Source organism: Aegilops tauschii, chromosome 3 (genome assembly GCF_002575655.3).
Source record: "Aegilops tauschii subsp. strangulata cultivar AL8/78 chromosome 3, Aet v6.0, whole genome shotgun sequence".
In the NCBI taxonomy this organism is placed as follows: Eukaryota; Viridiplantae; Streptophyta; class Magnoliopsida; order Poales; family Poaceae; genus Aegilops; species Aegilops tauschii.
The window spans coordinates 522,956,906-522,968,678 of record NC_053037.3 but is presented as its reverse complement, the minus strand read 5'-3'; the positions used below and the strand labels follow the sequence as shown (position 1 = coordinate 522,968,678).

At 41.0% G+C, this 11,773-nt stretch overlaps 2 protein-coding genes across 8 annotated transcripts; both read left to right on the top strand.

Moving 5' to 3' along the window:
• The first annotated feature begins 705 nt into the window (after positions 1–705).
• On the top strand, positions 706–4,065 carry LOC109757998 (uncharacterized). 2 transcript variants are annotated; one of them, XM_020316845.4, is made up of 5 exons: positions 706–1,155; positions 1,473–1,643; positions 1,809–2,004; positions 2,111–2,328; positions 3,282–4,065. In XM_020316845.4, the coding sequence occupies exons 1-5, from the start codon at positions 817–819 to the stop codon at positions 3,888–3,890; spliced, it is 1,533 nt and encodes a 510-aa protein (XP_020172434.1). In that variant the 5' UTR covers positions 706–816; the 3' UTR covers positions 3,891–4,065. The 2 variants fall into 2 exon arrangements, with proteins under 2 accessions (XP_020172434.1, XP_020172433.1); XM_020316844.4 differs by having other exon boundaries at positions 711–1,155; positions 1,809–2,016.
• Positions 4,066–7,989: 3,924 nt separating this feature from the next.
• Positions 7,990–11,540, top strand: LOC109757993 (uncharacterized). 6 transcript variants are annotated; one of them, XR_012205518.1, is made up of 4 exons: positions 7,990–8,292; positions 8,381–8,642; positions 10,297–10,932; positions 11,100–11,395. XR_012205518.1 is itself a non-coding variant. In XM_073510968.1 (4 exons), exons 1-3 carry the CDS (start codon positions 8,264–8,266, stop codon positions 10,882–10,884), a joined length of 300 nt encoding a protein of 99 aa, XP_073367069.1. In that variant the 5' UTR covers positions 7,990–8,263; the 3' UTR covers positions 10,885–10,932; positions 11,100–11,395. The 6 variants fall into 6 exon arrangements, 5 of the variants coding, with proteins under 5 accessions (XP_073367069.1, XP_020172426.1, XP_020172428.1 ...); XM_073510968.1 differs by having other exon boundaries at positions 10,876–10,932; XM_020316837.4 differs by having other exon boundaries at positions 8,719–11,540.
• Positions 11,541–11,773: the final 233 nt, after the last annotated feature.

The window sequence follows — 11,773 nt, the reverse complement described above, 5'->3', positions numbered from 1 at the left end:
AATTTGCAGTGGTAAGGGGCGCACCCAGGGTTCGAGTTACTGGTTAGTACAGTAGGAACGCGACCTACTAGAGGCTATTGGAGCCGGTCTTCTCCGGTTTTTCTTTGTTTTTTCATTTTCTTTTCTTTCATTATTTTCTTCTCCGATGTGTTTTGTTTATTTTTTTTCAATTCTATATTCTTATATACATGATCAACATTTTTTGAATACTTGTTCAACATTTATCAAATACTTGCTCAATATTTTTCAAATACTTGTTCAACGTTTTTATATATACATGATGAACATTTTCTTCGAATTCTTGTTCAATATTTTTCAAATACTCATCCAACATTTCTTCAAATACTTGTTCAACATTTTTAAATGCTTGCTCAACATTTTTTATATACATGATCCACATTTTTTCAAATGTTTTTTGTAATATATATGTATATATTTAGAATATTTTATTAAAGTATAAACAAAATTACAAAAATATAAAAGTAAAACAGAAAACAGAAAACGTAAAAAGAAGGCTGTGGCCTTCCGCGCTCTGGGCTGGCCCAGCTCGCTCGCCCTAGCGAGTCCGAAGCCAGGCTCGCTGAAGGCGAGACGTAGTCGCGCCCGATAAAAACATCGATTCCTAGTGGAGACGGAATCGGAATCGCAGGCCTTGTCCTTGTCGGGCCAGGTCCATATAGCCTACCGACCCCCGCAGCGGTTTGCAGACCAGAAATCGAGCGTGTGGGATCGTTCACTTCTTCTGTCGCCACACCAAAACATTATCAACCGCTAGGGTTATCGAATCGACCCAGCGGCGGGGGGTAAGACAATAAGATGGCGGCGGCGGCGGCGGAGGAGGAGGGGGAAGAAAACCTGATGCCGCAAGAGGAGGGGATGGTGGCGCTGCGTAGTCAGGAGGGCGTGGATTTCGTGGTTCCCTCAGAGGAGGCGAGGCTGTCCATGTTCTTACATCGTAGGATCGAGCTTGACCCCGACAACTACTTCGTCCCCGCCGACGGCGACGAGACCAAGTACACCCCCATCTTGCTCCGCTCCATCCGAGCCGAGGTCCTATCCAAGGTTTTGGAGTACTGCAAACAGTCCTATGCCTCCTGCCGCTGGGACGGCGCCCACCATCTCAACCACAATGAGACGCTCTATGATCTCATCCTGGTAATCAATTAAGCTAAGCTATTTCTTAATCCAACTCTATCAAAATTATACATTATATTTATTTTAACTTGCATCCATACTGGTTCTCTTCTATCACAACATGTATGTTATTTGTATTGTACTAAATCAGCGACAATTAATATGGATCGGAGGGAGTACATTAGATTATGCATGAGTGCTACTTTCATGTTGTCTTTGCTTAGCCTAATTAATATACATAGTTCATCTATGATGCTTAACTGGTTTTTCTTTCAGCAATTGTGTGCTAGCACCATATTTTGTTCTTCTCTTTAAAAGCATTGCACTACTATTTACAGGCTTCGGACTATCTTGAAGTCCATCGACTCCTTGACCTATCGTGCCAGACCCTTGCCAATAAGATCAAGGGGAAGTCACCCCGTGAGATAGGTAATATCCTCAACATCACGGGTGTCTTTGCTCCCGAATTAAATGAAGAGCATTCAAGTAGGTGTTGCACTACCAACATGGTATGTACACTTTCTCGACCCATATGGAGCTGAATTATATATCTTATGATTTGTTTCATTGACATTACTAACAACAAAATCATATACACCGCCATGTACTCTTATTCCTTAGTGGCGTGTGGATTGACTAACAACAAACATGTACCTGTTGGCGTGGATGAGTAGGTTACAGCGGCCATGGAAGTCATCTCCAAGAAGAAGCCATCTGTGAACCAAGAGCTCAAATTGGCGGAGAAGGCGTTGCAGGCTCTTGACGTAGTTCGTCGCCAAGAGTTCACCGCATACGACCCCGTGCTCAGGCGTCTTAAACGCAATCGAGTTGACATCTTCAACCTAGCCTTCTTTGACATTTATAAAGAGAGTGAGTATTTTGGTGAGTGCTTGTTTGATCCATGCATTCATCTTCTTCTAGGTCTTCACTGCATGCAAATATGTTTCTGACCTGTGATCATGTCCTTTTTTCTCAGCTAGCTTTTCTCGTGGTCCACAACTTCACAAGATAACACCAATGCATGAGTCAGTTGTGCGATCTTGTGTCAATGTAATTTACATTAAGGTACGCGAATCGGACGTCGGCTTTCCAATCAACATATTTGGTACCATTATTGCAAGGGATCAAGTCGACTATAGATGTGTCTATCTGTTTAGGCGTGAAATGGATGATCCCCAATTCATCAGCTCGGCGGTATGTATATTTATTCCTTAACTAGTTAATCACTACTTATTGCTCTTTCCACACAGAAATGCAAGGACCGTTTTACTTTGTGTTCTCTAATGCACGATTTTGACTGCAATTCTTTGCTTGTAATATGCTTAAAAATAGTAAAAGGATATTTATCATAAAAAATATATTCCAAGGCATACAAAAATATTTATCTTACATGGTAAATCCACATACTTCTAGTATTAGTGACCAAAGTTTTACAATGTCAATTGCATGCATAATCGTGCACCTTATATCTGAAGTTCTACCTTAGTTCTGAGGCAGAATATGTCCCAGAAGTGTGTTGTCCATCTTCTCTTTCACTATCTATTATAATTTTATTATTGTGATTTTGTGATTGATATGTTCAAATAACATCATTTGATTTCTTCTGAAAAATCTAAGTGTGCTAGTTTTCACATCCACGCATTTCAAAACCTCCTTGCTTTGCAACATCAGATTATCGTCATCACATAAATGATATTTACTGAACATCATATTTGATCATTACATTAATTGTAGTCCTTGTGGATTGGCATTCTAATTTATAGATTTGTCATGCCCAAGTTGTTGTTTAGTCAATGTATATTTTTCACTAAATGTTCTTGTCAACTGTATGGTTTCTTCAGACATTTCAACATGTTCTTTAAATAATAAGGTAGTGGTATTGTAAATTGAATAATTTATATTGGTGTTTTTTCATCTGAACTTGCAAGTGTTATATAGCTTTTCACAGGAGCAGCGTTAAAGTAGTGGTATCGTAAATTGAATAATTTATATTGGTGGTTTGTTCATCTGAACTTGCAAGTGTTATATAGTTTTTCACAGGAGCAGCGTTAAAAGTTATGATAATATTGTAATCATCTGAATTTTTCTGACTATGTATGCTTGCTCCAGAGATAAATCTTAACATTTCTTCCTAAACCCTTTTGCAGGATGATATGTTATCTTTAATGGATCCATGCCGAGGGCTTGTTCCGGAAGATAAAGTTTATTTTGAGGTCGATTTAAAGATCAAGTGTGATGGAGGCATGATTAAAGATTTTAGCAAAGGTGTGGGAGTTTTTGATTGGATCCGGCTCTATCCAGGCAAGGAGAGATTGACTTTCGGTGTATATAGTCATATAAGCACCGTGGAATTTTTATGTGAGCAAGTTTACAGTCCCGTGGAAGCTACCATTGCAATCAATATTTTGAAAGGGTCGTGCAGTATCTCAAGAGTAGTTGCTTCGACTCCTGGAAACTTTAAGGACCATATCATTCTATACGAAGCAGCATGCAGCCCGATAGTAATCGAAAGTGGTGGCTCTGTTCCTTTAACTCGTCGCGTGGTAGCTGTCTCACTGGATCACAAGTTGGCGCTCTTCATTGTTGGTGGTGACGTGCTTGAACACCTTGCCCTCACTCTAGGTCATTCTCATGAAGTGGTCAATCGGAGGATGGGTTGCGCCGAATTGGAGGTGAAAGTTGCTTGGACATCCGTCCCGGTAAGAGAGAGACCTGATATGTTTAAGGTTGTCGGAAATACGCGGCTCTTGTTGTGAGAAGGTACGGCAGTGATGGATGTATATTAGTTTTTGTGTAGTTGCCGCAGTACTCCCCCCTTCACAAGATTTAAGGCGTTATTTTGTTGAGACAAACAAGTAGTTGCTCTATTAATGTGAAAAACTGCAATCATAAGTTTATTCGGATACGAATATGGAGTTTGTTTTTGAAAAATGAATGTAAATATGGTGATATCGATTTGAAGTACACCTAAATCAAATAGAATTGCGGTGCCACAATCTTGATGTAATTTGATGCTATCACAATATGAGTTGCACAAGAAACCATATACCTAAATAGTTTATCCCACTATTTCTCTTGACTTGTACTCCCTCCGTTCCTAAATACTTGTCTTTCTAGGCATTTCAACAAGTGACTACATACGGAGCAAACTGAGTGAATCTACACTCTAAAATATGTCTACATACATCCGTATGTGGTAGTCATTTGAAATGTCTAGAAAGACAAATATTTAGGAACGGAGGGAGTAGCCTATACACCTATTGTGCCATATCAGTGAACATGCATGCGTATTGACTCAGCCCGTGCTAACCCTAAAAGCTATCTGTCACTTTTAGCGCTCCGCAGTGGTTGTCACTTTTAGCAAGCTTATGTCCCCATCAAAGATTCTTTCTCATCGTAAAAAAGGTAGAAAGGACATGCAACGTGTTTTTAATTATGGATTGGAAAGCACCCAGGTGTGAACACATTAATTTAGAGTTCCTTTTCATTTTAAAAGCCATAATTTTTGAACCAAACATCGAAATTAAGATTCGTTTTCACCATTGGAACCCTTACGACGTGCTCTTTGAAACTAGATCCCGCATGGGTATGTTTTGTTGAATTTTTTTTGTGCAATTTAGTACCTCGTTTTGTGCAACTGACTAGTAGTCGATGTGCAACTAGTTGACTGTGGATGTGCAACTTTCCGCCTACCCTGTGGACGTGCAGTTTTCACTGATGTCACCTCCACCCCCCTCAAACTACCCCTTCCAGTGAGATGAGCAATTTCGTCCGTTGCTCAGGTCAACTGCCTAGTAAATGACGTGCAACTTTCCGCTTGCCCGTGGATGTGCTTTCACTATTTACTGCATCCGCCAGCTTTCTAGTAGTGGTTGTGCAATTTCGGATACTGCCACGGCCAACTGTCTAACAGTGATTTACAACTTTCTCCTATACCCCCATGGATGTGTAGTTTCCCTGCTAGCACACGGTCCAAACCACCCCTGCTAGTGAGATTCGCAACTTTCGCACTCTGTCTATATGTAACTTTTCACAACCCTCATGAATGTCAAATTTTTACCATTCAACTGTCCTTGCTTGTGAAATGTGCAACTTCGTATGTTGCCCTGGCAAACTACCTAGCAAAGTATGTGCAACTCTGTTTGTTACCCCCGCCAATTGAAAATACATGTCCACAAATAGGAAGGGGAGGAGTTGCACATTGACTAATAGGCAGTTGGCTTGAACAATAGACCAAGTTGCACAAATCGCTTGCAGGGGAGGTGGGAGTAGGATGTGCCGACAGTGAAAAACTACGCATCCACAAGTAGGAAGGAGGGTTGCACAGCGACTACTTGGTAGTTGGTCGGGATAGTAGACTAGTTGCACATCAAAGTTGTCATGGTTGCTACATTGCAACCTCATGAAAGTTGAATCATGTAGATCCAAAAATTGGTTTTGGAAAAAATTGCACGATGTAGTACTAAAGTTGCACAATACAGTACTAAAGTTGCATAATATAGCACGAAAGTTGGCATCGAAAAAAATTTCGTCGAAACATGCTCATGCGGGATCTAGTTTCAAAGATCTCATCACGAGGAATCCAACGGTGAAGACGGATCTGAATTTCGAAGTGTGGTTTGAAAGATATGACTTTTTTAAAAATTGAAAATCCGAAATAAATACATGTGGATCTGTTTTTCTATTCACATGTGATAAGTCTGATCGCATTTAATGCCACCAATCACTTGCACTAAGAGACAAAACATGCCCATGTATGCATTCGATAAGTGACGGAGCCAGCGTGATGTGTGGACAAGAGCCGGTCGCTCGATTCGTCTGAATAGTGCGTTGCCACGGGTTAGAATGCATATAATATGAATAAATCAATTAAATAATTTCGTTGTGTGTAAGGTCGAAGCTCATTTCTTCCTCATCATCCGGTGTGTTCGGACATCAAATGGGCCTCCAGCGAGCTCCCCAAAATCCAACCGTCTGGGCAGTGTGCCTTTTCCTGTTGGACCCTTCCCTTCCCGCTCGTTTTATCTTGTAGTGAGACATTTCTTGCTGGAGCCCTCTCCTTTCAAATCGGATGATGCCCACCTCACCTTCGCCATGACGCCCTCTCTCCTTCACATCATAATTCCTCGCGGACCGCCAAAGAGGAGTCCCCGCCAACCGCCCCACTCTTTGCCCTAATCCCCTCCCCCTGTGTTCGTGTCAATCCACCACCACCATTAACGAGGATGAGATGTGCGCTTCCCGTGACGTCACCAAGCCAAGAAGGCAGATCCGATGTCGCCTGAGCCATTTTCATGTTGTAACATAAATAGTTGAATGTCGTGCATTACCATGAAACGAAAAATATGATGTCCGTTATTGGGCATGCAACTGATATGCCACCATGTCTGTTATTAACTCTTGAACCAACCAATGCATTTACCCTTCTATCCTAACTAAAAAATTGAACAACTTATGCGAAAAATGAACCGCTCGGTCATGCAATTTGCTACAAAGCCATCTCTAATGAAATGCAATCTGCCACATTTATTTAAAGTATGAAAATTATTCCACCCAGACATCCGTAATTGAACATACTAACCCCATCCCCCATCCTGCTCACTCTCAGTCCTCACTCTTATAAAAAAACCCACTAACTTGTGTTCCAAGTGAGCCAGTGATCGACACCACCATGGCAGGCAACAGCAAGGGACAAGGGCGACAAGCACCTTCCTATCTTAGTGCTAACGAATGAAGCAAACTACGGAACCCCCCTTTAATAGTAGAGATAATACCGTGAATTACCCAATAAATCATATTGCTATTTATCTCATAATGCATAACCTTTTACCTAAAAAATTCCTTGTGTTTGTGCAGAAACATATTGGGCTACAAACTGGACAAAATTATTTCAATCGTATGAGAGATATCTGTCGGGAAATAAATTAATTAAGAGTCAAAAAATAAAATGTGTGCTAGCATCAGCCAGCACGGCATGCACCTTACTGCTACCGATACTTTTGATCACCATTAGCCTTTTATTCACAGTAGACACATCCAAACCCCATCGTCGGGCTTCCCAATCAACAGGCCGCGCGACGGGCTAGGGGCTTCAGGGCTGCATTAGGGCAGGTGCGGATGCAGTGGGAAGCAGACAAGGAAGTCGATGGCCATGTTGTTGCTTCCCTTCATCACGACTCTTTGTAAATATCCTTTGTGAGCAATGCGTACATGGTCAAGCTTCCCCTCATCGTGATAGATAGCAAGGACAGGTTGCACACTCTATAAACTTATAAAATCATGACACTAAAGAAAAATTTATTTTACTGCTAGCATGAAGTCAACCACCCTATGTAGACTCTATTTTTCTTATCCTTCCTTTCTTTGCTTTCTTTTGTTTTCTTTTCCTAAACCTTTTCCTTTCCGTATTTATTTATTTATTTTGTTTAATTATGTAGTTTTCTTGATGCAATAAACAATATAGTAGGGCCATGCATTAGTGTATTTAGGGTAAAAAACGTAAAGTCAATCTATTAATCAGTATAATCATGTTTGGAACTAACACTACATAGGTTCTCACTCTGGTTTATTTAGTATTTGCGCTTTCTCATTTCTTAACCGGACAATAAGGCTCCGATCTGTGGGTGGTGTAAAACTTGAGAAAGAATAATGTAATAACACCATGCCGGCCTTCTTTATTTAGCATTAAAATATTGCACTACATATTGAACACTACAAGCGGCCCTTGAATACAAGAAGTTTCTTGGACCGGTGCTTCTGATCGCGAGCACATGTGTGCTCGTTATCTCGGCGGTTGAGTTGCGTCGCTGAACTTGATGCATTTATTAGCTGGGCCAAAGACGCGAGCGGCGGAAAGTAAGTAAACAGGGAAATACGGCTGGGCCGTGGGCCACGAAGAAGACGGAGGAGATGCGGGTAGTCGATGGCAAGCAGGCGAGCCGTGGCTCAGGACGTCTGACCTCTTCCCGATCCGTGGATCAGGAACCTTGCTTTTCGTTACTTCTACCGGCGACGAGCTGATTGCGGGGGTACTGTCGTCTCCTACCTCTGGCTGCTGGAATTTTCGAATGGAAAAGGCGCCGAGCTTGGGAAGAGACGATTCTATGAAGCCAAGGTCTGTCGGTGGGACATGGTGTTCTTGATGCAGCCAATTAGGAGGTTAGGCAGCAGTTAATCTCCCGTAGTATGTATGTTCGTTTTTGGATTTCATGGTGTCGATCTGTAATTTGGACCGCTTACTTTGTAGATGCATCATGCTGGAGGAGGTAACTGACAGTGACGTCCCTATGGAGCCCCTACCTTACTCGGTGAACACGCCGCCGGCGGGGATGGAGCAGAATTTGTGCGGCAGGGGCACCGGCGCCATGCAAGAGGGAGTACTCGCCACAAGCTTCGACGGGCAGATTTGTGCGGCAGGGGCACCGGCGCCATGCAAGAGGGAGTACTCGCCACAAGCTTCCACAGTTGGTAGGAAATATGGATCCTACAGCTCCAGGATGGACCAACAGGTATGTTAGAATCAATTTTGTGTGCAGATCTGAAGAAAACTGAGTCCATAAACACGTGAATGCTTGTAATTTGCAGATTAGATATCAGGTGGGATATCAGAATAGTGTGAACAATTAGAGATTTAGTTGGACACTTAAAAGTGTTCGCGGACACGTGAAGTGTTGGTTCAGTAATTTACAGTTTTTGTAGGTGCTGATAAACATTGGGTGCCAAAGAAAATGAGCTCTTTACTGCCGAATGTGACAGTTAAGAGTTGTTCGTAAGAGTGAAGAACCAATGCCTTTTTCTATGAGAGTGCTGCTGGATTGCGTTCTTTTATGTGGATAATAGTTAAAAATTCCAACGGGAATTGTAGGCAGTACTGAACTTACAAAGTCATCAAACGCATTAATAAAATGGATACAATTAAGTAGGCAATCATTGGATGAAGGGGAAAAGCCTATATTTTGTTTGTGCATAAATTGTCACTATACTGACATCCGCGCGTGCATGCTGACTTCAGGGTTAGAATTTGTGCTGCCGTACCAGGGAGAAACACCATGAGATAACACAAGAGTGTGCACACAAAATGATGAAACATTATCAGGAGGCTCATTATGCATGGTATGGCAGTAGCAGTTTGTGCATCATGCAAGATATTCCTCATCGTGAATTCGGGTTTGATTGGGTGCCTCCATGTCAGATACGGCAATTTTTTATAGGGGGAGTAGATTCAGTTCTCTTAGTCTAGGGTTGCTCGGTGTTTCGCTCAAATTCGAAGTTGGGTGTTCGATTTATCGGGGGCTGCTGTGGTCACTTCTATGGCGGTTGTTGGGTGTTCGATTCATCGGGAGCTGCTGCTGCAGGAATTCAGAAGCCCCCTTCTTGGTAAATGATTGATGGTCCTGAAGGAATTCAGGCCTTATGTTTAGCAGGGAACGAGGAAAAAAAATAGGATTATGTTTTCTATGGCGTGCTTGTTCTCCTAATGGAGATAAAGAGTTCATTCCATTTAGTTCTCACATTTTGTCATTTTGTACAGTCTAGAGCTCTCTTAATATTGAAAGAATATATACGTGGTAGCTCTTGTTTGCTCACTATTGTCTTTGAATCGACTATGAGTTAGAAGGCATAATTAAGTACGATGGTACTGATGCTGAATGTATTACATTAGGTGATATATAGGCTCATGATAACTGAATATGCATGGCTGAGTAATAGACTGTTACTCACTTTAGTTTGCGACTTGAAATATATCTCACGCATTGCACAAAACCTTGCATCTAATCTAACTATTATGTGCCTCTTAAAATATAAGTAGACTTGACTGCCACAGGTGTGACTCATATCAGTTAGTATCAAAATTTAAATAACTGGTTTACACTTCACATTTCCATCTGACTTGGGCTTGTATTGGAGTGACATATAATCTGTCATTTAGTGTTGAGGTTCATTTTTTTTGCATCAGCACATAGGAACTCCGACATTCTTCGTACTGAGTGCATTTCTAAACATCTAACTGAAGAGCTCAATGGAAGATGACTTCGATACATATATCTCACTACATAATGAGAAATAATGTTCTTTTTCATTGTCTTTGTTTCTGCATCTTTCTCCAATTCCCTTAAAATCCTCTATGCTACTGTTTAACTATATTTTTTCTGTTTCATTCAGGTGTCAGAACATAATTAAGCAACTTTGGTTTGGCTACGAATGATGTGCTGAATTAGCAATGCTAAGAGAATGCATTCTATAGGACGAGGTTTCACTAGCATAAATAAAATTTTCTGGTTGCACTACGTGATCGAATCCTTACCGGTACTAGTTGGTTGCACCATGCTTCACGATGTCAATACGTGCCTGCTAGGTTGCTACTGGTAGCTTCCAGTTAGTTGTGTTCTTGTGTATTCTAAGAATATATATATTTACTTCCCTTTTTTGTCCAGTTAGTTTTTGAAATAATATACAGAAACATGCACTATTAGGTTATGAAAGTAATTTTAATATTTTCTCAAAGTATTTTTTGTACTTTTTCTCAATTGTTAATCTCTCTGCATAACCTATGTGCATCATTAGACTGGTTAAGAAAAGGACAGTCATTTAGCCGAAAGATCAGAATTTTATTTCTCTCTGTAACTACATTGGAAGTTAATAGAATGCTATCCTTGAACATGAAACTCTGCTCACTGTTCTGAACATTTTCAACTTGTGTTCTTTTGTCCCAATCCCTAAGTTATCATGCTTATGACCTAGGTTAACTGATAATGGATTGAATTTGTTCTGAAATCCTTCCAAGTCATGGTGACAAAGGTTAGTTCGCATTCATATATATGCTTTTCATATCCTCTGCCTTTTGTTTGAACTAATTTCATATCCTCTGCCTCGTTTGACACATGTGAGATGAAATGTTCGCATATTCAAAAACAAAACACATTTGCTCGCTCAGTCATATGTATTGATAATGCTTCTATTGCCAGTAATCACATGCAGTAGGAGGTGACCTGCTTCCAGGAGCACCTCCTGCTAATGTTTGCATGTACATAGTTGCTGCTCTAATGCTTCATGGTGGACGGCCTGCCCCTAACCCAATTGAAGTCTCTGAATCCGCCCACTGCTTCTCAATCACAGCGAGGATCTGCTTCTCAATCACAGTGCGGATCAGGGAAGTCCATGGGCTCCAGTTATCTATATTCCGCAAGACCCAAAATGATACTGTAGATATTTTTCGAAACGGGATACTGTAGATATTATATCCAAGACTTCCAAGTTCCAAGTGACTGGAGACATGCATGTAATAGCTTACTGTGAAAATCACTCCCGCCTTCATCCTAACAAGAAAACATCTGAGGTGCCAAGATTCAATCCAACTGTAATTACCTCAAAAGCCAATAAACCCATAATGTAAGTGTTTCAATAAATGGACAACTGGTTTTTGAGTCCTTTTCTTTAAAAAAAAACCAACTCTAAAAATTTAGTTATATTTTTGCACATAGTACACACATACTTGCACGTGGTGTCTAAGTTTTCTGAATTCTCTGACGGACAAAAACCAATTTGTGTAATTGGTTGCTGAAGTTCAGCGGCATGGCAAAGTGCACTTTTCTCGTTTCGCTAGCTGTATGTAGCATTGGCCTTCGCGAATTTAGTGATT